The 26839-nt window shown below is 37.7% G+C and overlaps 1 protein-coding gene across 1 annotated transcript in view; it reads right to left on the bottom strand.

The window, feature by feature from the left end:
- Window positions 1-25227, bottom strand: part of ubtd2 (ubiquitin domain containing 2) — a 26000-nt gene extending 773 nt beyond the window's left edge. The window contains exons 1-3 of the mRNA XM_077196588.1: window positions 24903-25227; window positions 11663-11899; window positions 1-1018 (exon numbers count right to left, since the gene is read on the bottom strand). The exon at window positions 1-1018 is cut by the window's left edge and continues 773 nt beyond it. Coding sequence (XP_077052703.1) covers window positions 603-1018; window positions 11663-11899; window positions 24903-24984 — 735 coding nt within the window. The 5' untranslated portion in view covers window positions 24985-25227 and the 3' untranslated portion in view covers window positions 1-602. The remainder of the gene's footprint in view (window positions 1019-11662; window positions 11900-24902) is intronic.
- Window positions 25228-26839: the final 1612 nt, after the last annotated feature.

Raw genomic sequence — 26839 nt, 5'->3', positions numbered from 1 at the left:
GCAACATGTAACAGACCTCCTCTTAAAAATCTTTATATATTTTTGGTTACAGAGTTTCTAATAAAAACAAAAATTAAGAAAAAGTCCAACAAGTGATCCTCCTGTTGCTGAAAGCCAATAGCGGTTTATAAAGTCCAATTGGCCCCAAGTGTCTCCGTTTCAGAATTCAAGTTCTGACAGCCACAGGTACGTCCACACTCCTGGTCTGCCTTGCAGACATATGCTCTGGTCACAAGAACAAAAAAAGAATAGAATATGAAGAGTATAACTCCATAATCTTGAAAGATAACAAAGCAATATTAAGTTTCCCTTGCCAAAACCATACTCATTGGACCTCTTTTGGTCAATTCAGGGCTCCAGTTTTCTAGACCTGAGACTTTTAACCAGAAAGTCTGAATCTCAACTCTCTTAGAAGAGCTGTAAGTCAAAGGCAGTGTGTTATTTAAAGGGAGAAGCCTCTAGAGGTGTTCACTCTAGACTCAAACGGCCAATCCCGAATCGGAGAAATCCTCTTCTAAAAGATCCCTCGGCCCACGCACCTCATTAGTAATCTCCTCTCACATTACACACTTGATGTGCCAGTAAAAATCCCCAACGAGGCATTAGTTTTCCACAGGCGTGGGGTTCTGGGGCAGTGGTGGGGTTGCGGGAGGCTGGCTGACGATCACCTGAACGACATAGTCTCTGGAGATCTTCAGCTCTTCCAGCTTCATCTTGTCGGTGAGCGGTCGGCCTGAAAAGAACCAGCGCTGGCTGGTGGACACCACCCCCTCCTGGGTCTGCAGACGCCGCTTCATCTGCTGGACGCTGTCGCTGGTGCGGACAGCCAGGCGTAAATCCCGGCCCGTGGAAAGACGGAGACGCAACTGGCACTCCTGGCCCTCGCAAGCCGGAGCTTCTGGGACCTCAATAGTCTCCGACTCGCTCTTTTCCTCGATCATGTTGACGGGAGGGGAGAGGCAGTAGACGGGAAGCTGGTAGCGGTTCCCCAGCTCATCATAGCATTCAGTCAGAGCGCCTGGAGATAACAGAAAAGAAGCCATTTAGACACATTTAGTCCCTCTTTGTTGACTTGTCTAATGGTTTAAAACAGGGGACCATAATATTCTAATATAGAATCTATATGTCTATTATGTAGACGAATCCAAAAGTTTGAGATCAAAAAATAAATGTTAAGATGCAAAATTAATATGGTCAAGAAATACTGAAGGTTCTGCGCAGTGTTTCGGACATTATTCAAATGAGCAAATTTATGAAATTGACTATGAAATCCACTGTATGAAATGTCAGATTTCATTGCTTTCACTGAAGCACAAGAAATATGCATTAAATCGTTCTCAAATGCTGGATAAAACTAATAATTTGTTTTTACACAAATTATGAAGTTCATACAATCTTGAGTTATGTCGATACTAGGGGTCTAACAATACCCTCATGTCACGATACGATATGATTCCAATACTCCAAGACACATGGTAAGAGAGATTAACAAAAAAAATTAACTGTCGATTAAAATGCTAAATTTTGTATTACATCATGGGTGTAAATGAATAGGCTTGGACTTGGGGTAATGCACAGGACAATAGTGACACCAGAAAAAAATATATTCATGATTCTGAAGCTGAAAATAATTATTTTAGACGAATATACTTGCACTATTTCATTGACTAGATATATTTTAAATAATGTATAGGCCGCTTTTTACTAGTAGTAACATAAGACATTTGGCATTAGAAGGACCCACAAATATTCCCCCATTGCGTTATAATACATTATATTCAACATTATATATAGTAGTTTAATGTAGTACTGTCACTAAAACTCTGTAAAGTTGAATTTTCCACACACAGTAATTTTAATTTTGACTATGCACAATATATATTCTCAATATCAACAATACATATTGTTGCATTTTTGTATTGCGATATATTGTGACACCCCAAGTCGATAGATAAGTTGGATAGATAGACAGACAGACAGAATAACAGAGTACCACAAGTTTCAGTCCTGGGCCCATTTTTATTTTCTTTAACCAAACACAACTTTGCATTTTTTTTTATGCTGGTGATATGGTTATCAATTGTGTGTCCATCATCATCAAAGTCTTTAAGTATTTATGAAAGCAGTTTTATAAAATTGCTTTCATAAATACTTAGTGTCTTACAAACCCCAGAGTGTGCAAGTCAAAGGTGAAAGTGGTGAGGAAAACTCCCTAAGATGTTCAAGAAGATGGGAAGAAACCTTGGGAGGAACCAAGACTTAGATGGGGAAGCCCTCCTACTTGGATTGGCACAAATGTTAACTAATTTATAAAAGGCATACAAATGTTAATGTAAACAAAAAAAAAAATTAAAATAACATTTAAAGAACCATCAGAAATCCTCCAGGCCTTTGATTCTGTAGAACAGACACTTGGTATGGAATTTTTTGGTACTAGTATTAAGGTTGTTTTAAAATCCTACTATTCCTACTAATAAAAATGAACAAAGAAACATATCACATGATGAGCATTCCTATGACATAGAGAATGACTGTGGATCTATCAACCAAAGAGGAAGTAGGAGTAGCCTAATGAATCAATGGCCATGGGACAGGGTTCACACAACAGGAACAATAAGATTACATCACTGGCTTCTTCCAAAGAGGAAGTAAGTCATTTTAATCATAATGAGCTACACCTCTACGGAATTCAGCCAAAACTACTATGTAATATTCATACTATCATGATGATACAATTTTGTTTTTATGTTTTTTTTTTGTTTGTTTGTTTTTTAATCAGAAATGAAAATGTCATTAATTGCTTCTGAAACTTTCCGGTGAAACTCTTTACTGCTCGTCAGATCAAAGCACTTCTGATTAACCCAGAATAAAAATAAAAGGAACAGTTCACCAAAGAAATAAAAATTATTTCATCCATTGGCACAAAAAAAAAAGATGTAGTTCATACAAATGTACTACTATATCCTTTCCATCCTGTGAAGTCAAACGATAGCTTTGTGTGAGGAACAAACAGAAATTAAGTCTTTATTCATTGCAACTTAGCCATAACTCTCCTTAGCAACTTTCATGAAAATCATCCATGAGAATCCATGAGTATTTGCCAATTAATTTTTTGATCCAGGTCACAAAACCAGCCAGAATGACTTGTACCCAAATTGGAGTTTAGTTCTGTTTGTCCGGTTGCAGCTGTTAACACTTAACAATTCCCTGATAAGAACATAAACATAGGTTCATTTCCCACACACTGATCTTATGAACTCATTGTAAATATTGTCCACAAACTTTATTGATGACTATTATGTTGCTTCTTCATCCTTAAAACTTGAATGCCTCAGTCCAGCCATAAAACAACCAGTACATTTATTCCAATTTTATCATATAGTCATGGGCGTAGATTACGCGGGGGACGGGGGGGACGTGTCCCCCCCACTTTTTATACAATGTAAATACGTCCCCCGCACTTTTTCATAGGGCAAGTGTGTCAACGACAAGCTGAGGTTTTCACGGGTGTGTATACATCGATATTTAAAATCAAAAGTCAAGGATAGTCTATACGTGACTTTCACGTTTCCAATGTAATCAGTCACTCGTGCATTAGCTTACGACACACCCGCACCCGCGCCGAATCCATCAGTTTCATAGAGTTCAAAATGGCAAAAAACTCTTCACTCCTTTTTCACGAAAAAGTCAAGCACTGTAAGTAAGTTGTCATGTAGTATCCAAATTGTGTTGCACAATGATGAATAACTCCACCTATTTCTCTTGTTGAATAATTAACAGGTTTTGTTGTAAATTCACTACCCAAACAAATGCAATATTTTCAATCTTTTTTTACTCGTAATGCATTTTATTTGCACAGATATGTTATCAAATCCCTTCAAATTAGAATAAACATGGTGAATGTTAATGCTGAATTTGTATTTTCATGCATTAACAGCCACGATCTGCTTGAATCAGGCAGCGTTGTAACATGATTGTGTACATGATGTTTATCATAATTTGGTAACACTTTACAATTAGATAAAAAAAAGTTTGTAGACAAACTTTAAGTTCTCTTGAAAAAGCCTAACTAGAAAGTTTGTAGTAGTTTTAAAAACTTTGAAAGTTTTTTAATTGGAAAGTTTTTGTTTAGTAAGACAGACTTTGTTTAGGCTAGTAAGAAAATGTAATTTTGCCAAAAGAAGAACTTTTATTTTAAGTAAATGTTATTTTTAAATCAGCTTCAGTGTGATATTTAACCATATTATCATGCTTAACACTGATAATTTGAATAATTGTAATGGGATGATCAGATATCTAAATCAGAGAATATAATATGTTTGGGCAGTTGGATTATTTATTTTTAACAGCGGATTCGGGGCTCTCAAAGTGCACCAGATTAGTGAATTTATCTTTAAAATGTACAAAATTTTCTTTCAGGGGGGCATGCCCCCGGACCCCCCTAGAGGTACAGAGATCCACCTACGAAAATACTGTGGTAACACAGTAGACTATATGATGGTCTATGAAAAATACACATTTTATTATCTTATTAAAATACATGATCAGGATTTTACCACCTTCGCCTCATTTTAAGCCAGGAAAAACCCTGCATGTGCAATATAAAGTACTGGACAACTTTCTTTCTTTTTTTCTGCTTTATTGCTTTAAAATAAATAACATATTAAGCCAATTAAGCAAAAATCTGTCAACAAAAGTCTGAAGAAAAATAAAACTGGTATTACACTTGACATTCTGTCCCCCTCACTTTTGAAATGATGGCTACGCCCCTGCATATAGTGGTTTATGGAAAAAAGGTCATACATGATTTGGAACAAATGATGAGTCAGTATCAGATTTTTGGATGAACAACTCCTTTGAAACTAAACCAAGTTTCAGTTACTCACCTCATTAGATACGTTTTGTCTAAAAGCCCGTTCACACTAAGAACAATAACTATAACTATTAAGTTTTTAAAAATCATTCTAAGAGAATATCGTTCTAAGAAAATAGCAAAGTCCACACCACAACTATTAAACAGATGAAAATCTATCCAACAGAACATAACTGAATTTCACGCTTACAATAAACATAACGTAAAAGTTCACAGCAGAAACCAAAAAATAAAGTCAGTTTAGTTTTCTAAAAAAGCTTCAGAAATAAAGCCTATTGAATATTCACAACAAAGAGTTTTGGTGGTGGCGATTTAAAGTTGAAATAATACAGAATATCACAATGATTTGACAATCAAGTCATCCTACCAGTATAACAATCATTCCTTGGTCTGCAACTTATAAATATGAGAGCGTAATGAGACATTTTAATGCTTTAAAATCTCATGATGTTTGATTCTTTTCGGATTCATGTTCAATTCAATATTATGCTGCATTTTTTATTGCAGGAAATCCACCTACTTTTTAAACGCATGTTATTGATCTTATTGTGACAGATTCATCCATCCATGCATGTTTATTTATTCTATTTTAAACTTGACCCTAGGCAATATGTCATAACTTGATCTTCCAGTGAAACAACAGACTTCTCCAATCATTTTATTAATTCAATTAATAGTCAAGTCACTTTTATTTATGATTATTATTAAATATTCTTTGTGTTTATTTTGCGTCAAGTAAATATAAGAAAACCAAGCCTTAATTACTGGATTTTACTTCGGATTAATACATCTTGAATCTACTTGGCAGAAGTGGCAGATTGGTCAAAAAAATGAAGAAAAAGAGAACAAAAAGGCAACATTTTTGTTGCAATATCGCCCAGGCCTAGTGGACACCGAACTGCTTCCTTGCAGATGTTTCAAATCAGCTTTCTCCAGTGTAAGGGTATTCATATCCTAGTTGTGTCACTCAAAGTGAAAACCAAACAAGGATGTAAGGAGATGAGATGACACTGACGTATTATTCCCTTCATGTGAACCTCTTCTCTATTCAATCACAACCTTAAGTCCCCCTCTCATCATATTAATGTGCCTTTGACAAACGCCTTTAGACGGGTATTCAGCCAGTGAGAGTCAATACATGTTCAAGAGAGGCGATTTCTTGGCTCTCAGTCATGATTTCCATTACACGAGTAACTGTCCTAGAATCAAGAGCCTGACCAGAGAGACAGAAAACAGCTTATACCCGATAACTGCTCCAATGTAATCCTCATGACAATTTTTTTTTTTAATGGAACTGGTTAAAATACCGTTCCGGAATCGGTCTACACTGTACAGGAAAAAAAGAATGAATGTAGATAGATTATCGAATAAATAATTGATGAGATATCAAACAGTACAGTATGGCTATTGTAGTCCAACCAATTTCTAAAAGAATTACCCTGATTCTTAAGTGAAATAGCTTATGCATCACAACCAATGTAGTCTGATTCGGTGTTATGCTAGTATTATTTATATACTATTATAGTTTTAATTCATTTGTTTAATTTAAGCTCAATTTTTATTTTAGCAATTTTGTTATGTGTTTGTCATTTTTATTTTTTTATATTACCATTTAAGATGAATTTATTTTTATTTTATTTTCAGTTTTTGTTCAATTTAGTTTCTCTTTACTTCCAGTTAGTAATATTAGTGCTTTAACTTAAACTTACGCCAAGGCAACATTTAACATTTTTGTTTAGTTTAAGTTTTTCCATCTAATATTCATATTATATTGTGGCTATATTTAATATAATAAAAATCAGTTATAAATTGATATCGCAAGTAAAAGCAATTATTTTCACTATTGGCCATTGGCCACGTGTTTTGAATTCATGGCTGTTGAAGTTAACGAAAAAATAAGATAGATAAAAAAAAAGATTAAAAAAAAAGATATTTAAAATGTTTTTAGTAGTCTGATTCCCAAATAATGTATATGACTTTATGAGTCAGTTTCTTTTTATTAAATGAAACACATGCAGGTTATTATTGTATGGCATTTACTCTCTGTCACCACCAAAATGACTGAAAGATCATTAAAAAGCTTGTTTTAAGAAGTATTTCAATTTGAAATGATGCGTTTCATGAATAACGCATATGAAAAGGAATCAATTGATTCTCATAGCTAATTAGGAAACATTTTTGGTATCAACACAGAAATAACACGTTTGTGATTTTACTAAATATAAAAAGCTGCACTTGATCCTCTGGGATGAAAAGGATAAAACTGGGTTACGCAGATCTGCATGTACAGTATCTGAGATAGAGAAATACGATGAGCTCAGCAGTTACACTAAAAAGGCCCTACGGTTCTGCAAGACTACTGTCCCAGTTAGACACATTCAAGGAGGTCTAGAATACCAAATTTCCAAATACTCAGTCTACACCGAAAGCAATGTGATTCAATACCAATAAAGGGAATGGAAGTCAAACGCTCTTCACATAAACGGGACCACAAATACTCAGAAAGCAAGAGAACTGCGTAACCCACCTCCGTTTACTCACACCCAGAGAAGAGAAAGTGGAGAATGGTTATGATCTGTGACCTTTTCACTGGTTGAATCTCAGATCTATAAATACACCTAAGCATGTCGAACAACCACAGGCCATACATGACAAGCAGAGCGGCTCTATAACCCCCCGAAAACCTCTCTGTGTGGAATTTCTCCTGCTGATGCTCACTATGACTACATTGCTGCGACGCTTTTCTTGTATGGCATTGCCTGGTCTTTGGTGTGTGTGTTGGGGGGGATGGGGGGTTGGGTTATACTTTGAAAAGGTCACTCTGGGGTGAAAGTTTTGTAAGCGGTGGTCTTGTGAAGAATACTTGCATGGAAATGTACATCGTGCATTGTCGTTTATGATAAATAAACTTGCCACACGTTTGTGTTAATGATGATGAGTCAAAATATAGTTGATAATGAAACATTAAAATGTGCTCTGCATGGACTCGCGTTAGCTTCATGATTTTAAACAACTTTTTAATTTGAATGACTCAAAAATATGCAATGTAGTGTAACCATCAATTAAAAAACATCTAATATATTTTTCTTGTTCTGTACTGACCTGAGCTGGACGATATAATTTTTTGCAGAACTGCTTTATAGATGACATGAACTAATTTAATAATTGATGATCTTTACATTGGAACTGAATCAACACTGAACTGACTTCAGCTGAAATGCATCATGTTCCTGTTATCACTGTAAAACTGCTTTGAAACAATCTGTACTGTATAAAGCTCTATATAAATAAAGATGACTTGACTTGTCAAATCAACATTTATATAAATGATGATGAGTCAAATGACAAATATCTTTGACACTTATGGAAGAAAACGTGCCAAATTCATAAAAATGTACTCTGTATTCATGTTGGTTGCATAAGGTCCTGGATAGTTTTTATACCATTTTTAAGATAAGTTCCAATTTAATGACAATTAAAATTTTGCAATTACAACTTAACATTTTTATTACACATTGAATACATTTGAGTGTATATAAAATTAAAGTTTAAATGTTTTAAAGTTTTTTTCTTTTTTTCAACTACCATGAATTTTATCAATAAGTATCATTATAATTATTAATATAATAATAATGATAATTATTATTATGAAATTATAAATATTTCAGAAATAAAAATATGGTCATAATAGAAGAGTAATCAAATTGTTGTATGTATGAATTCCATTTGATGTATTTCTGAATAATTTAATAAATCTAGAAAAAATAACAATGTCACTGACCAAAAAAATATCTATTATATCTTACTGTGAAATTTAAAAAAAGACACATCCATCAGAACAATAACAATCTTATTATGGTATATATTGAATTATATTGTTCCAGTAGCTCAAATGGTAGAGAGCGGTGATAGCAACACTAAGGACACAGGTTTAATTCCCAGATATTGTGAATGAACTGTGCAATAAAACTATTTTTTTATTATTAATAAATGGAAATGTATGCATTTATAAATGCTGCTCCACCTGATCATAGCAGCTATTCAAACTCCAGTACAAAAATCAAATAAACATCCTAACTCCTCCAGCTCAACTAATATGAATTCTGATGTGGAAAATAAAAGTGGGAATGACTAGGGAATAAAAGTGGGAATGACTAGGGAAGAAAGTATGTTTTGATTCACAGGATGGGGTTGATTCGATCTGCATGTGTCCGGTTGGAGAGCTCAACTGCAGCCTAGTAACAGCGGGAGGTTTTCTTCCAGGCCGTCACCAGGCAGTCCGGCTCTCGGGAGACGCTGACAACTGCCTGCAAGAATCTCCAGCTGCACCCAGGCAGATGTAGACAATGAAAACCGCACAGAGGAACACAGGGAAGTTCACATGCATTCAAATGATGACATAGTTTTACGTCTGAACCGTGGTCAATAAGCAAATGAGCGTAATATTCCGGCTCTAAAGATTATGCAATTAGTGAAAAGTGGACCTTGGGCAGAGAATTTGATGAAGGAAATGACTGAATTGAGAACATTTCTGTGTAATAAATAAATTTTTTCACGGGTATGTTTCTTTTCTTTTTTGCATTTTTCCCCATCTACACGAATCCACAAAAACGACTAAAAATGCTGTATTCTGCTGCCAGGCCAGTAGTTGGCGATGTCACTTTGTAAAGAAACACCATGCCTATAGACTGAACACGTAATACGTATGCACATGACGTCAGCGTTTTCACAAATGTGTGTTTTTGTAGTTTACACGGAGACGATAACGGTATCGTTTTTAAAAACGTGCAGTTTGAAACTTGTTTCTGAGGCCCCCAAAACGCATGCCATTGTTGTGTAAATGAACAGGCAAAACGCAGAGAAAGTTCAATATATTTCTCGGTACGAATGACTTCTGGCCTGTAGGGTCCGATTATTAAAGGGATAGTTCACCCAAAAATTTAAATTCTGTCATCATTTACAGAATGTCGTGTCGTCCTCATGTCCAAACCCATAAGATTTTCGTTAATCTTTGGAACTGAGAGCTTTCTATCCCTCCGTTGACAGTCCATGCAACTACCACTTTGACGCATCATCATGTTTAACACTTAGAATTAGAATAATTGTATTTAGGGATGGCCCGATACCGATACTGGCATCGGGGATCGGGTCGATACTGTCCTCATATACTCGTACTCGTACTCATAAGAATTCGCCGATACCACGCCCCGATACCACGTACATTTTGCGAAACGAAACTGGCCGCCGCGAGTGCTTTGTCGAGGTGAACTGAGGCGTAGGGACGTGCACTCCCAACGCAATAGAGTGCGGCGCGGCACTAGATCTGATGGCCGAGTGCGAGCGCGGACGCGGGCTGTAATGCACTCACTCTGTGGGTTCTCCGCGAATAAAACGATTCGCGGGACTCCCGCAAACTAGAAATATCTATGAATAAAACATATTAAAACCAATAGATTTGTATTCATCTGTTGCAGAAAAGCAAGAATAACAACTAAAACAAAATAGAAACGATTTACAGGCCAGAGTTTCTATTCATAACATGTTTGCAGTGTTGAGCGATGTAGCCAATCACAGTCATATGTGTTGATTTCTTGAACACAATGGCCAATCAGAAGCATTTAAGATAGACTCCCCTCACTGCTCAAAACTTTTTTGTTCGGTGCTGAATTCTGTATGCTGGCAAATCCTCTAATTATAACAGTGTGTAGATATTCATTGTGCAGTCAGCTTCATTGATAATAACAGAGATGTGTGAGATCACTATGAACTGTCAGCTTTTTAGGAATTAGGCTATTAAGGGACCGCACTTTGCGCGCATTCAGTCATTCCATACCACGCACGCAGTAGCCTGCTTGCTTTTATGTTAAATTAACAGTGGTTTGTGTGTTAATACATTTATTATTTTACTCATTATTATTTATTTTTAGACTTGTTAAAACAAGCAGAGAAGAAAATAAAAACAGTCTTCTAACCTGTGTTCTAAAATAGTCTTCTGTCTTCTTTTCTGGGAGCCTATAGTTAATTTTGCGGTAGAAATATCGGTATTGGTACTCGGTATCGGCAAGTACACAAATGTAAATACTCGTACTCGTATCGGTTTGAAAAAAAATGGTATCGGGCCATCCCTAATTGTATTGTGATGATCTAAATCAGAGAAAATCATAGTTTCGAGTGGGTGGCAGGTGAGTGACTTACATTGACAGCGAATTCGGTTGACCTTAGAACTGATTCCGCGCATCTCTAATTGACAGCTGTCAATGTTCTGTTGACTTGACGTGAGCCGCCTACTGGTTCATGCACAATCATTCTCCCAAATATTCATTTTTACTAGACTTTATTTACATGTGACCTTGAAGCAATCCCAAAGTAATGCAAATACATTACTTTCATATTGTGGTGCTTGGATTATGTTACTGCATACTTCTTTATGAACTGTAAAGGAATACATTTTTAAAGTAACCCTGCCAAATCAAGCCTTATGTGGCCCCAAATAATATTTGGAAATATAAGCCACACTTATATTGTTTAAATTTTACTGCATCATGTAAAGTGCTTGCCATTCATAATGCTTCCCCTGTTGCGAGATTCATTTTGGGAGAACTATTTCAATGGGGAACTGACAGATGTAAAAATAGAAGGAGAAAATAATATTTTCAATGGATTTCAATAAAACCATCAAATACATAAGAGGAAACCATAGTATTCACCAAACTGAACAAATCTTTTTGTCAACACGAGAGTCTGGTTAGAATCAAGGCGCGCTGGTCTGTGACATCATGTGCCTCTTACCGTGTGGTAACGTTATGCTGGCGCCATCAATGATGGCTTGAGCAAGTTCTTGGTCATTGCTCTCGAAGGCCTGGGCAGCCGCCTTAAGTGCATCCCAGATTTCCTTGCGACCTTCAAAAGCCGGTGCCGTGTCCCAGAATTCATCCCGCTTACTGCGCAGCTGGCCATCGGTCATTGGGTAGTCGCTCTTCCATTTGGGCTTCTCTCTCTTCAGGGGCTGGTTTCGGCCCAGTGCAACTGCAAAACAGAGACGAACAGGTCAAAACATATTTATTACGACTAACCAATGACAATGACTTTGTCCATGGCTCAATCAGATTTCAGAGCCTAAACTTTCCAAGATATACATATTTATCCTTGATGTGCTGATAGCATAAGGCAGAAACTGAATGCGTTTACTGAAACAGCATGACTTGATCTCAATGTTTCTGTTTGTAAAACTGGAAATAGAAGGAGGGTTAAGAGTTGTGGGAGAAGCCTGCCATAACATCAGCTCCAGATTGGACCTTTGAATGGTGGATTAGGTTAAATATGATTATTGATCAACGTACCATATTAATAGCAGAAATACACTAGCACTGCATATCACTTTGCACTATATTAATAGCACATGAAGGTGCAGGTGTAGTTTTTTACAAACTTTTACACAAAGGAAAAAAATGACACTTTAGAAATTTAATTAAAGTGACATACTTTGATTCACATAACAACATAGTATAATATAATATAATATAATATAATATAATATAATATAATATAATATAATATAATATAATATAATATAATATATAACCCTGCCTGTGATCTACATAGGACAAGCAGTAAAGTTGAAAAAAATTGAAATAAAATAATGTACATTTGTGCATTTAGGACAAGCGGTTTGGAGAATGGATGGATATTATTATATTATAATAATTAATATAAAATAATATAATATAAATTATAACCCTGTGATCCATCTACATACAAGCAGTATGGTTGAAAAAATCAAATAAAAAATCTAATTGTATCAAATCAAATAAAAAATAACGTACATTTGTACATTTAGGTCACTGAATGGATATTACATTATCTTATACTATACAGCACTCAAGGTGCCTTACACAGCATAAACAAAAAAAAATACATCTAAACAAAATAAGCAAACCATATAACACACACAATATACACTCTACAGACACAGCGGAGCCTAAAACAATAACACAGTCCAGTGAGATGAATCGCGCGTGCACATTCTGATATACCAGTCCAATACAATAAAGACTGGACAAATAAAAATGTCCAAACAAGGAATCCCTGCTACAGGCACAACATCAAATGCCAAACTCAAACACATGACGGTCAGAGCCGCTGCAATGCAAAATTACCTTTGCCAACACCAGCCACTGCAAAGAGAGAACTTGAACTACCACTACAAACCAACAACAATGCATGAAAAGCTGTTGAGACTGAATCCAAGAATGTTCTTTACATGAATATGAAGCATGACCAAGAATACCTCGGATGAAAAGGAAAAAACAAACAGCTTTGATTTGATACAAAAGCAGTTGGTAAACATACTATGCATACAGGCCAGAAGGTGTCAGTCTAGAGTTCAGTTACGAATAAAAGGCTAACAAACAAAAACAGAAACTAACTGAGTCTACTGTTGGCATAAGAAAAAAAGAAAAGACAGGAGATATTTTGGGAAATCCAGGAAAAGGGTTGAGGGTTCATAATGTTTCCAGGTGGTGCTGTGGAAAACATGCTATATCCCACAGTTTAGATACGCAATTGAAATCTAAGTGATATCAGACTTGGGTCCAAAAACAACAGCTTGATAACAGATCATCTTGTATTTGTCTTGCATGTCCTGAATTATTGAGGTCACAAGCAGATTTATAATTAATCATTTTTGGGCCAGTGGTTCAGATTTTTTCTGCAAAAATATACATTTTATAGCAACATTTTAAAACAAGTCACTTCGATATTTATATATAATAATAAATTACATTTAATGTTTTTAATTTGTAATTATAGCTATAAAATGCAAATAATGTTTGCGATTGAAAGTTCTTCTGTTACCTTGCTGACATATTTACAGCAAAATTTGCGAAAACAATATTCAAAACCTCACAGAATCCTAAATGTTTGCGTTTAAAAAGCCTAAAACTGAGGCTCCAAGCCATTCTTATTAATGAACCCTAAAAACACCCCATATAAAAAGGAAGTGGATGTTAGTGGCACATGTTGTAACTTGTAACATTCTGTCTGTTCCTTTGAGAATAGATATACCACAGTAATGGCATTTGTTGAAAGCAAAACCTTGAGATGTATTGCACTCTCTATAAACCAGCACACAGACTACAGACACACAGTCTCCCAGTCAATAACACGGGCAGAATTGCCACGGGCTGAAATCCAAGCAGTTACATCAGAGGGCCTGAGACGTCTTTGAGAAAAGAAGATTTATTGGGTAAAACATCTGGCTGCCATTATAAAACCTTTTTGGTCAGGAACGCAGGTTGCAGAACAACCAAACCCTGTGATAATGCTACCCAACACTAAGATGTTCAGTGATGAGACACAAAAACCAGCCATTAAACAAGCATAAAACTCCAGACAAAGAATAAAACAGCAGCTGACCATGAATAATTCAGGCCCAGCCAATAAACCAGTATAGCACTTTTTATGACCCAGAAACACCAGAGAAACAATATTTCAACAACCCAGAATCAATCCTTGTCGTCTGATACAGCACCTTACTAACGCAAGAGGGGGAAAGATTGATTTCCTACACTCTGTGAATTAACTTCCTGTTTGTGTGTATTGTGAAGCGAGGATAGTCCTTGGCGACAAAGCAGCGCTCTGATGACCTCTTCCTGTTGTCAAAGAGCCAGCAACACATAAAACTTTGTGAATGAAAAAAAAAAAAAGTGTGGTTACTGCAGAGTACAGACCATGTTCCATTCATAGGCAATTTCCTCTCCGCTGTGAGGAGGAGACTGTCACTTTTGTTTTGGATGTCTCCTACAATAGGTTTACATGCATGTAAGATTTAATTTTCTCATAATATAGCCAACATTGAAGCGTCACCTCTTATCTCACAATGTCTGAAACGGCACGATAAAGGATTCAGTCTTGCTAATTACAGTATAGATACGGTATATACGACATGCCGTGAAAGCACCTATATATTACACACTACATTAAAAGCTCATTTCCAAAAAAGCATAATAGGAGCACTTAAAGTTATCATGGAGACTGACCCACGATTTTTCTTAGCGACACCTGTAAAGAATGGATAAAAAAAAGGAGAACGGGTGATTTCATTGATATAAAAGGATAATGCGGTAATGGTCAATAACTTGTGAGCTGCCTTTGTGTATAGACTACATAGGCAGCTGCTTTCTGACATGGTGTCTTAAAGTTGCAGGCTGTACAATTGACAATTGAATGTGACAAGCCTTTACACTGAAAGCTGATCAGCTATCTGCTTTTTAATATGCTCCCATTCATAGAGATTTTAAATGGATACCAAGGCTTTTTAGGTTGAGTAGAATCTGAAATCAATGACGTAGTTTGTTTGCTGGTTCCATGGCTGCAATACGCTGTTTTTTCCGCCAACTGGCAACCCGGGGAGTCAAAATACTATTGGGTAAATTGGCAGTGGGCGGGATCACAGAGACCAAAACAAAAAAGGTCCTTCTGACACGTAACGCACATTTCAAAGTAGAATAACTAGCTTTGTTTTTCAGAGAAACGAGTTAGTGAACTTAGCATGTTCCCTAAATATCTGCAAATATATGGTATTTTTATGCTTTAGTACAGTCAAAAAATAACAAAAAGCCACAAGAGACTGATTTGAAACGCTCTACGTAGGAAACAACTATAGACATGCATGCTACCCAGGAGAACAGCAGTGTTCAGTAAGGTTTGATGTTAGCATGCGGCTAAGCTAACAATGAGATGCCGTAAAATTCATAAAAAAATTTTTGCAAAAATACTGGATAAAATAGTTTTCACTGATACTGTTAGTATTGAATGAAACAAGTATATGCAGTGAATCGTGGGATTCGCTTATCTGTGGAGGAGACATGAAATGCTGCCCTGGAATCTGGACAAAGCATCAAGATTTATCATTCTAGATTTATCATGTCTTTTGGAACAGCGTTCGCATCAGGAGCACAGCCCTGATGCCTTAAAATACTGTCTTGCCCATCAGCTCACTAGTATCGAAACTAAGATAGTGTGTCCTGGTGGGGGGACAAAGAGAATAGCATGGAATCTTGTTCAAATAAAGAAGAAAGTAGTAGAATAAATAAATAAAAGGAATACATGAATGATAACTAAAATGAGTGAATAAATAAAAGGAATAAATGAAGTGAAAGAACTTTTTACAGCGAGTTGTGACAGCAAGCAAATGAGACTGTCCACAATACATGATTGTTACGGACGCACGCTCTTCGTGATCAAGCTTTCAGCCAGACAATGACTCCGGCAGCAATATACTAGACTCAATACAAACAAATCGCAGTCTAAATACACTAAGAGCCACAACAGTGATTCTCTATTCCTATTGCGGGGGGGGGGGGGGGGGATTTATTGTCTCTTGGAGGATTGTGGAGCGTGTGGACTTCCCTCAGGGTGCACATTTCTCCATGCTGCAGACAGAAAATCTATAACATCACAGTTCTATTTCCTGTTTATAATGATGCACTAGCAGCAGAGTCTTTATTTAGATAAAGTGGGTTGGATGAGGTGACAAAAGCCCATGGTTATGTTTGGAATATCTTCTCTTAATTTTTGTACAGTACACAGTAAACAGGGTTTGAAATTAACTTTTTCACTCACCGGCCATTCAGAACTTCTACTAGCCAAAAAATAACTAAATAAATAAACCAAATTAACTATGTCACAGTTTTTTATAAATATATTATTTTCAGACATGAATTTCTTATTCAAACAAAATCATGTCATCCAGGCATCTCCTCCGGAGATCCCTTCCTCTTTCATCCTCATTCTTTTCACCAAAAATGTGTTTTAGTTGGACAGATCAATAATGCAATCAGTGATTTAACTAAATGTCTTTATAGCGTGTTTTTGCGTTTTCATGTGGACAGATATTTTTTTAACCGTGCTTGTGTGGACGAGATTTTTTTTTCAACGGAGGGTGTACATGTGGGACTAGGCATTACTGATCTGCAAGTTAGTACCCATTCCTAAATACCAAATGAGATCCAATAAATATTGTGGGTGATTCAAATATGCATCCCAAATCATAGTACTTAGTAAATGTGTCAAAGAGTGGGTAATCTTTAGAGTAATATTGCCAAAATCACTTGAACACACAAATTAAACTAAACATGGTAGTGACATAAGGCAATTTAAGTTTGATGCTAACATTTACACACACTGTAGGCAACACAAAAGGTCTGTGAAATCAGGATGCAATTCTATGAGACTGGTGTTGGTAGTACACCAATACTACAGTACAATCCCCCAAGTGCATACTGCACAATAGAAGTAGGCCAACAGGCTGAAGGTCATGAATAGCTTCGGAATTATTTCCCCATAATTCCTTAACAAGAAAAGTATACTTGTTGAGAACTGCAATAAGACTGCATGTGGTCACCTGATGTAGACCATAGCGGTCTCACTTCAAATGCAGTGAAAATAACAAAACCTAACAAGAATCATTTACAAGAGTTTAAAACACCTGAGAGGTATTTGGACAGGCCTGTTTCACCTAAACACAAACTAATCCTTACAGTTTTTATAGAGTGAAACTAACAGCGCTGCAAAACTCTGGAGACCACAGATTCAACCTAGTTTTTCTGCAGGATTGTGGATTTCATTTTCACAAGAATCCCAAACGAGGACCATCTGGATTAAGCTCCAAAAGGAGAACATTTTGTGATGGCATGTGTGTGCGTGTAAAAAGCATCCTTGGGTGCAAGCGCAACACGATTTTCCTCTTATTAGACTGCCGAAATCTTTCGTTTCATCCTCGTTCTTCTTTTTAATCCTTTCCTTCGTTCCTCCCCCAACTCAAAGTCAGCATCAAAAGCACATTAGACAAACCATAGCCACCACACCCCCCATAAAAACATAGAGAAACAGACTTCATCCGTATGGTATTTAATACTGTATGTACTTCCCATCAGGCAGGTCAGCCACAGGACTCTCTGAGAAGCGTTTGTGCGAGGGCGTGCTGACATCTGGGAACTATCGGCACTGCCAGGCCTCCACACGGGAGGAAGTGAGAGCCGCTGATACACAAATGTGCAGGGAGAGGGAACGATGGGAGAAAAGGTGAGACAAAAGAAAAGCCAGACGTAATTAAGTCTACAACATCGACCGAGGAGATCAGCCTTGTCGAGACTCGGGCAGGACTCCATGCAGGGTGTCAATAATTCAATGGCGACTGGCAGAAGCTTTGTGTCTCGTAGAGAAAATCATCCGTCATTTGAATTCTCTCAAGATGCATCATGTAAGGTGGAAGATAAAATGATGGCAGTGGAAAGAAAGCGGTGGAAGAATGGTGCTCCTTTCAAAGGCCACGTTCAAGTAGCCTACATATGTCAGGATCACATGACAGATGGGTCGAATCGCACAGCCTCTGGTCGGTCCGGGAGAGGCGTCTCGGATCTCTGCGAATCTCCGGAGACTAATATACCCCTCTTCATCTCGGGTTCCACCTCTTCTCAGAATGAGAGAACTGTCCTCTCAAGGGCAAATTCAAGGAGAGACTGCATTTCCTCATTTGATTCTTAACAATACAATGTATAGGCTACCCGTTGTTGGCCAATATTAGAGATTTTACAATTAGATTAACTTTGCTAATGCTCACTTAAAGTTAAACCTTGCAAATATAATTTAACAACAACGTTAATTGTAATATATAACAAATGAATATTTATTTCTCATACTGTACATTAAATGCTGTGATTCTTAAATTTCCTTTTATTTTTCAATGTACATGATTTAGAAAAAAATACTATAACATTTTTATTGGGGGAGTTGGCGGAGATTAATTCCATTCGCGCCACTTTTATGTATATTGGACGAATGTCTTTAGTTGTTGCATCACGTCCTGCAAAGTACACAAAACAGCAAACTCAAAACATACTGCAAGCCATCATCATGTGACATGACTGACCATCTCACTGCCTCTTGTTACCATTATTAAATTAAGCATGGTACTACTATTTTAATTGCCACTAGCTTGATCATGTATTTTCTAATTATCTATACATATGGTCATAACAGAATTTCAAATTTTCTCAAACGCTACTGATAAAAATGAACGAATAGGTCTACTGCGGAGTAAATCGTTTTTACAATGCGCCCATCTGTGTCTTATCACCTGACACTCATAAAGAAGTGACATTTTATCAGTACGTGTTCAAATCTTTCTTCTGTTGAAATGAACCCATTCCCCGCAATTGATGGAATTTTACATAATTTATGACACTGTGGCTGCATTAATACTCAAAGTAGTAGGCGAAAGTATACGGATGACCTACTACTTCCAGCGAGGATTTGTGAATGGTAGTGAAGCGACATAACAGACGCTGGTAGGTCACATGATAATGATGGCATGGCGAATGTAGTAGGTCCAGGTTAATAATAGTTAATTTGTTACATTTATATAGCGCTTTTCTTAGAAGGGGGAAATCTCCTTAACCCCCACCAATGTGCAGCATCCATCTGGATGATGCGACGGCAGCAATATTGCACCAGAACTCCCACCACACACCAGCTTATTGGTGGAGAGGATACAGTGATGAAGCCAATCAGTATATGGGGATAATTAGGAGGCCATGATGATGGATAGAGGCCAATGGAAAAATTTGGCAGGATGTTGGGGGCCCGGGGCCACACCCCTACTCCTTTTTTCTAAGGACATTTTGGGACTTTTAATGACCAGAGAGTCATTAAACGTCTCACCCAAAGCACGGTGCTTGTTACAGTTTAGTGTCCACATCACTATAGTGGTGTGTAGGACGAATACAGACCCCGGGGTGAGCAGAGGTAGGTTTTAGAGCAGAAAACTAGTTTTCCCAGGAGGTCTCCCATCCAGGTACTGACCAGGCTCAACCCTGCTTAGCTTCAGTGGGGAACCAGTTTGGGGCTACAGGGTGATATGGCCTACATTCATTCTATATAGAAAGTAGAGATGCGCGGATGGGCTATTATTTCATCCGCAACCGCATCACAAGACTCATCATCCGTCCGCCATCCATCCGCACCAACGTTTTTCACCAATTTCCCGCACGCCATCCGCTGATACAAGGCGCTGCTGATGACAGCCGCGAGACTAGAAACCGCCCGCTACCCGCCCAAATTTAATTAAAGTATTTTTTTTCGTCACGTCATCCGCCCGATACACGGTTTATCCGCGGAGTCCGCGGCTATGACCGCCAACCGCGCATCTCTAATAGAAAGCACTTTTTAATGTCCATGAAGTAATTACTTATTCAAAATAAGTACCTACTCAAGAGAGTATGCAATTTCGAACACTGCCAATGCTTCCATGCGGCCGCCATTGACCAAATTCCCTGCAATCTATATTGTTTTCACTGTTATACGGTAGGGGGCGCTATAACACATCATCTGAAAGAGTACTGCATCTCCGGATCAAAACACAGGGAAAAAAGAAGCACATGTAAAATAACACGATCATCAAACATTAAACAGCATATTCAAAACTACCAAACGTTACCGAATGAAATGTCCACCCAGGACGAGCTATAGGACTGTGCAAACTTTGAGGGTGTTGATGGACTCGTTCTACTTGATCGATGTTTTGATCATTGCTCTGAATTCCATCCAGATAGTAAAAACTTGATTCTTCACAGCTTTTTGCTCAAAATGTTGCTTTTTTATGAAACGTACCCATAAGTGTTGATAAAAAAGAATGCAGGAATAAAGCTAGAATAAAATGTTCTTTGTTATTGTTGTTGTTGATGATATATTTCATCCGATATTCGTTGAACAATATATTCTGGGGGCCATGAAAGTTTTGTGAAAATTATCAAAAATGCTGTCGGTGGCTGACAACTTTTTTTTAAATGCTGATGAGGAAACCGTTAAAGTTGATATTTTCAGAAATGTCTCCGCGTTGTTGTAGTTGTTTTTTGTACATTCAATGGAAGTCAAAGGGCTTAAATCCTGTCCGGTTCCCAACCTTCCTCAAAACCTTTTGTGTTCCGCAGAGTTCCATGAGTGCAAGTAACGAATATTTTATTTTGTTTGAAATATCTCTTTTAACTATGGAAAACATCAATGTTTCAAAACGTTCTGCCATAGAGTTCACATTTTCTGTGCTGCCTGAAATGCCCTTGCAAATGCCTCTGAATAACTTCCAGCTGTCTTGAATTCTCTGTTAGCTGGCCAACAATAAAACATCTTCTAACATGAAAGGAATTCTGGGAAACTAATGGCAAGCTGTCTGGGTTATTAACATAGGCAGGTATGGGTCACTTCACTGAGAACATCTGTAAGCCAATAGCTTATGTGTCTGAATTCATACTTCACTGTAATTAAAAACAAAGGCCCGGGGCATATTCATGCCAATAAAATGTATATGTCAGATAGGAATTATTTTTTTTATCCTTACATCCTCCATTTACATATTTTATAAAAATGAATGAACATTCCTTTAAGGGTATAAGCAGGCCAAGATGTCAGATCTACTCCACGTTCCACATTCATCTCCATGACGACCCAATGATCCAGGTGAAGCGTGGCCTGGCATGAGGACTCCTGTGCCTGCTTGGAGAACTCAAACACTGCATAATGCAAGACAGACAAGGCACTCAAGTTTTACCTCACAAACAGCTCAGAAAACACCCAGCATGAGCAGCGAACAGACTGCTGACACAGTGTTACGATGACAAAAATATCTGAGTGATAATTTACGCTATGAATGCTTAATGAATTCGGATTTTAAAAAAAACAGAGTTGGCTTTTGGAATAAACCCTTAACCCTTAGTATTAGGGTGCGTTATGCTCAGCCTCACACTTGTAGTTTGGTTCTCTCGGTTCTTTTGATCCGGACTAAAAAAGAAAATGGTTAGCTTTGTGTTCACTCTACATTTTTAACATTGAGATAAAAAACAAAACTGTAGTGAAATGTAATGGGCAACATAACTCCTATGACGAGATGTACAAGACACGCGAGCGTTTGAAAGCGGCGTCCGCGCCCATCAGCGAATCCGTCTATCAGCGGATATATCAGGGATCCATTGATAGACGCCTGCTTTCAAACACTTCCGTGTGCATCTAAGCGCTCGGTGAATAGCGTCAAAGATGTCATTGTACTAGCCAATCACAGACATAGTATGTTGAATGTGTCAACACAATGGCCAGTGAGAGGTCTTTCAGAATCCGTTCAACAGCACTCAAAATGCTAGAGGGAAATGCTAGTATCGTCACATATTTAAATTTCAGTACCAACTTGAACTCTATTACTTAAATAAAAGTGTGGTTATTTTATTTTATTGGCTTGTATTGCTTTTATTCAGATTCAATCAAATTTAATTTAATTAAAATGCCTAATATTAAGAACTATTTTCCAGTTCCGTACACACCGCGTAGAATTTTTGTAAATGCTGTTGTCACTACCTGCATTTTTCGGGAGTTAATTTGGTTGTAGAATACAGTTGTCACTCCTTTAAATTACTGAACTGTGTATAGAACAGGATATAGCACTTCACTACCCTAACTAACAGCCGAATTTAGCTGCAGTGTCTACGTGGCTATAGTAAACTTCCTATTCAACCCAAACTTTGCTATTACTTCTTTGAAACATTAGCAATTCCTTCTGGCACAACTACCTCCATCCCCAAAGAGCTGTTAAATTGTTGACATCCAAATCAAGCGCCGTGAGCTGTAGAAAATTAGCAGCCATTAAGTCCGCAGGTAACTGTCAATTTCAGGAACTGTTCAGGGTTTCATCTAAGGGTGCCGCTCTCATTACAATAATGACACATGATGAGTAATTTAGTCCCATAGGCTTTGTCTAGAAGCTATTTTTGTTCACCATATGAGAGCCTGGAAGAGAAAAGCAGTAATTGCTGACATCTTATATTGTTTTTTATATCATTCATATTGTGATTTGGCACAAGGAGCAGTGAAGCTTCCTCTATATCAGAACTTCTCCGAACAAAAACACAAGTTTGATTGTGACACCAGCAGGAAATCACGAGTGTCTCAACAATTAACAAACACAGAAGACTTTGATTGTTGTGATGAAATAAAATTCAGTTTTGTGGCTTTTAATCCATGCATGTTATATCTGAGGCAATTTAGCATACTATATGCTATTGTACTACAGTGCTATTGTAGACTTTTTCCAGCAAAACAGACCATAACTATCAGTGACTCATTTGGGACTGGGTGATCATTCATTTTGTCTGAAGTAGTCAAGGTTTGGCTGGTCAACATTTCAATTTGCCCTGTTATGACCATTATATTTATACAATTATTAAAATATCATATATTTTTGTAGATTGTCCTATGGTGAATGGCCATTTAAGGCCATCAGACCACTAACTATAAATATGACTATAACGATAACTAGCGTCCATACCAAAGGACAATTAATGATATTGTTCCACTTTGTCTTCATTGTTACAGCTGTGGTGTGTCTTCCCTATTCTCAGTTAGAACAATTATTAAATGATTTAAATGATTTAAAAAAAAAACTTGTTCTGAATGGTATTAATTCCAGGAGATGGGAATCTTTGACTACGTTCAGACTGCAGGTAAATGTGGCCCAAATCAAAATTGTTTTGTTCATATGTGACGGATCTGTTTTACTCATGACAGTGTGAACAGCACAAACCACATGGAATCTGATCTTTTCAATTCCGATTTGTGCCACTTCCATATGTGGACCTAAAACCACTACAGGTCAGATATTTCGCAATGCAACCCCAGTCTGAACAGTCATATCGGAATTCATGCAACTTTTACATCACTCTAGCAACATTCGTCACAATTCTGCGCTCATGGGAGTCACTTCAAAGATTTTACATACCCAAAGTTATCAAAACAGTTGTGAAAGGTAGTCAGTTGAAGGACAGTGATGTGTCAGAATTGACAAGTATTAGTGACAGCTCTTTAAGCAAAACATGAAGACTCGTATCATAAATATTTAAAAACTCTGCTCTCTTTTTCGTGTCCTCGTCTTTGTTTGTTCTTTTATTTTGCCTATGCATAAATTCGCTGGCTTCCACGCAGATCACATTATAAATAAATGTCTAATTGCTTGCTTTAATGTTATCTGTATGACAGGTCTTTTTATTGTTATTTTGCACATGGGGGTCAGTCAGGACCAGGATCTGTTCACACTGGAATCTGATATTGACCACATTTAAAACAACATGAAAACCTATACAAATTTTTTACATATATTAAATATATCGGAGCGATACATCAGATTAAAGCAATATGGTTCGTAGTGTGAACGTAGCCTCATATTCACGTTCCAGACAGAGGTTGATTCGCAAAAATTGTTTAACAAAAGTAGTTTATTTTCATTTCTTTTGAAAATATTTTTGAAACTATATGAAATTATTTTTGTTGGAGAAGAAAATTTACAATTTAACTAGCCAATTTTTGAAACGAAAGTTATATAAAAGCAATATCACACTCGCCATCGTGCTATTGGTCTGAATATCAGCACAGTCTTGTGTTTTATGGCCAAATCTCGGCAATGCAGATATTCAGTACAACAGCACTCCTGAGTGTGAGATTACTTGAATAAACAACGCATAAACAATGTTTGAAACCAAATGGTTTGCAATAAACAAGATAAAGATAAAGATAGAGAATAACCATAAGAGAATAAAGAATTTGTGCATTCCAAAACCATGACCCACGTTTTACTAAAAAGAACAGAAACAGATCCACACTAGCCAAGCTAACACTCTCTGTATATATAACCTAACACACAGCTAAAGCTAACCAGCTAGTAGGAAGGTGTTATATGCAAAAACGACTCAATGCACAAAGACAAAGAGCGGTGGGGGAGATTTAAGAAAATATTTGCATAATCACAAAATCACAGTCTTAATTGTCCCTACAGCCAGGCGCGTGTCCGAGAGCAGCGATCGACCCTTACAAATCGACGCGAAACCCAGCACGATATTTCAAAGCACTAACAAGCCAACAATGAGACAAGGGAAGCAACGCAGAACCAAAAAAGCACAAATTGACTTGCATTTCCTGGGTATGCTACATTTCCTACCTCCGGTTCCGTCCGAGTTTTCGTTTAAACTGCCTGAAGAATCATGATGACTGCCCACACAGCCACCCATGGATGTTTTCATGCGCCTCTTCCCCCCGCGGACCCGCTCTGGTTCGGTTTACCCCGTCCTCTCTCTCTCTCTCTGTCTCTGCTGGGATAGAGATTGACAGGGCGCGGGCATCAGCTGGAGAGAGGCGGGGTGGGTGTATGCACACGCGGCTGTGACTCAAAACCTAGTGTGCTGCCTGCTCACAAAACCAATCGAGACGCGCATATTATGAGGCTCCAAAATGCTATCTAGCTAGGCAGATCACTAGGTTTTGGCACCCGGCCAATGAGGTCGCCTCCAGTACATTCACGGCAAATGTTGGAGTACCTGAACTGGAGGTCTAGGATGTTTTTGGACACGTTAGACAGAATTTCTTTATTGTACATTGTACATATGTTGAAGTTTTCGCTGGCGACGGATTTCGCGTTAAGAGATCTAATTTTCAGCAATAAGAAAAACAGTGTTATAAAAATATTGTTTAAATCATGCTTTTTTGCAGAACATTACAGTCAAGGGCGTAGATTTGGTTTGAACATTGGGGGGGTTGAAGTTTGGGTATGCCTCCTGATAGTGTGATTATGGTATAAATAATGGGGGGGTTGTAATGCATAGATTTAAATATTGGGGGGGTTATATCCACCCCATCCCCCCCACAAATTACGCCCCTGATTACAGTTATATATTTTATAAGAATAGTAAGGCCTGCAGTTAGGGAGTACATGTTAATTAAGGAAAATATAAATATTTTTTTTAGAATGACACTTTTTTTTTCAAACCTAGCATAGTCTGTGGGGTAAAACGCCACAGAATAAACATTTTAAAAGATTATTGCGACTTTTTATCTCACAATTGCAAGTTTACATCTTGCAATTCTGAAGAATTTTTCTATTTCTATTCAAGAATTCTATTTTTCAAAATTGCAAGATATAAAGTCAGAATTGCGTGATTAAAGTCGCAATAAAAAGTTATAACTCACAATTGCGAGAAATTCACAATTGTGAGAAATTCACAATCGCAAGAAATAACGTACTCGGTTACTAACGTAACCACGGTTCCCTGAGAGTAAGGAACGACTATTGCGTAGCTATATGCAGTGGGAAAACTCCTTTTCTCGAGAATATTAAAGCCATCATTTTAAAACGCAGTGCAGCTGCACAGCAAGCACAGAGCAGAGCGTCTAGCTCGCTCATTGGCTGTGCTGCGGCAACTGCACAAACCTATGGAGTCGGCTAAGACGTGCGAACCAATCGGGTCGCTTCGCGAATGGGCGTGGCTTATGCCTATATAAGCAGACAATTTCGCCATAGAATCAGGTTAAATCAACTGAAGCGATAGCACCTGAGCCAAGCGTAATAGCATGGCAGGCTACGCAATACTCGTTCCCTACTCTCAGGAAACCGAGGTTACGTTAGTAACCTAGTACGTTCCCTTTCGAGAACGTTCACTTCATATTGCATAGCTATACGCAGTGGGTACCCATTTTAAAACACCGTGCTATTGGCTGGCGACTTCGCCCTGAACCATTACCTGCGGCTATGTGGCCGGAGGTCAACAGTAGAGTTTGAAAGTCACAATTCCCCCCAGGGCCAGAAAGAGGTTGGGCCCCTTATCGGGACCTCTAGTTTGTGAAATCTCACAAATGTGGACGGTGAGGACCAGCCTGCCGCCGCACAGATGTCTTCGATTGGTACACCACTGGACCAAGCCCATGTGGAGAACGTGCCTCTAGTGGAATGAGCTCAGGAAGAGCTGTTCCGACTGTCTGAATGTGGCGGAGCGCTCCAGATAGATTCTGAGAGCCTGATGGGGCAGACCAGATTCAAGTTATAATCATCTTCCGACGGGGGAAGAGCTGATAGTGATATCACCTGGGCTCTGAACGGGGTTT

The sequence above is a fragment of the Siphateles boraxobius genome, unplaced genomic scaffold (assembly GCF_051911475.1).
Source record: "Siphateles boraxobius isolate OS27281-9 unplaced genomic scaffold, OSU_SipBor_1 11, whole genome shotgun sequence".
In the NCBI taxonomy this organism is placed as follows: Eukaryota; Metazoa; Chordata; class Actinopteri; order Cypriniformes; family Leuciscidae; genus Siphateles; species Siphateles boraxobius.
The sequence above is the reverse complement of the archived record's forward strand: the minus strand, read 5'-3'. Positions and strand labels throughout refer to the sequence as shown.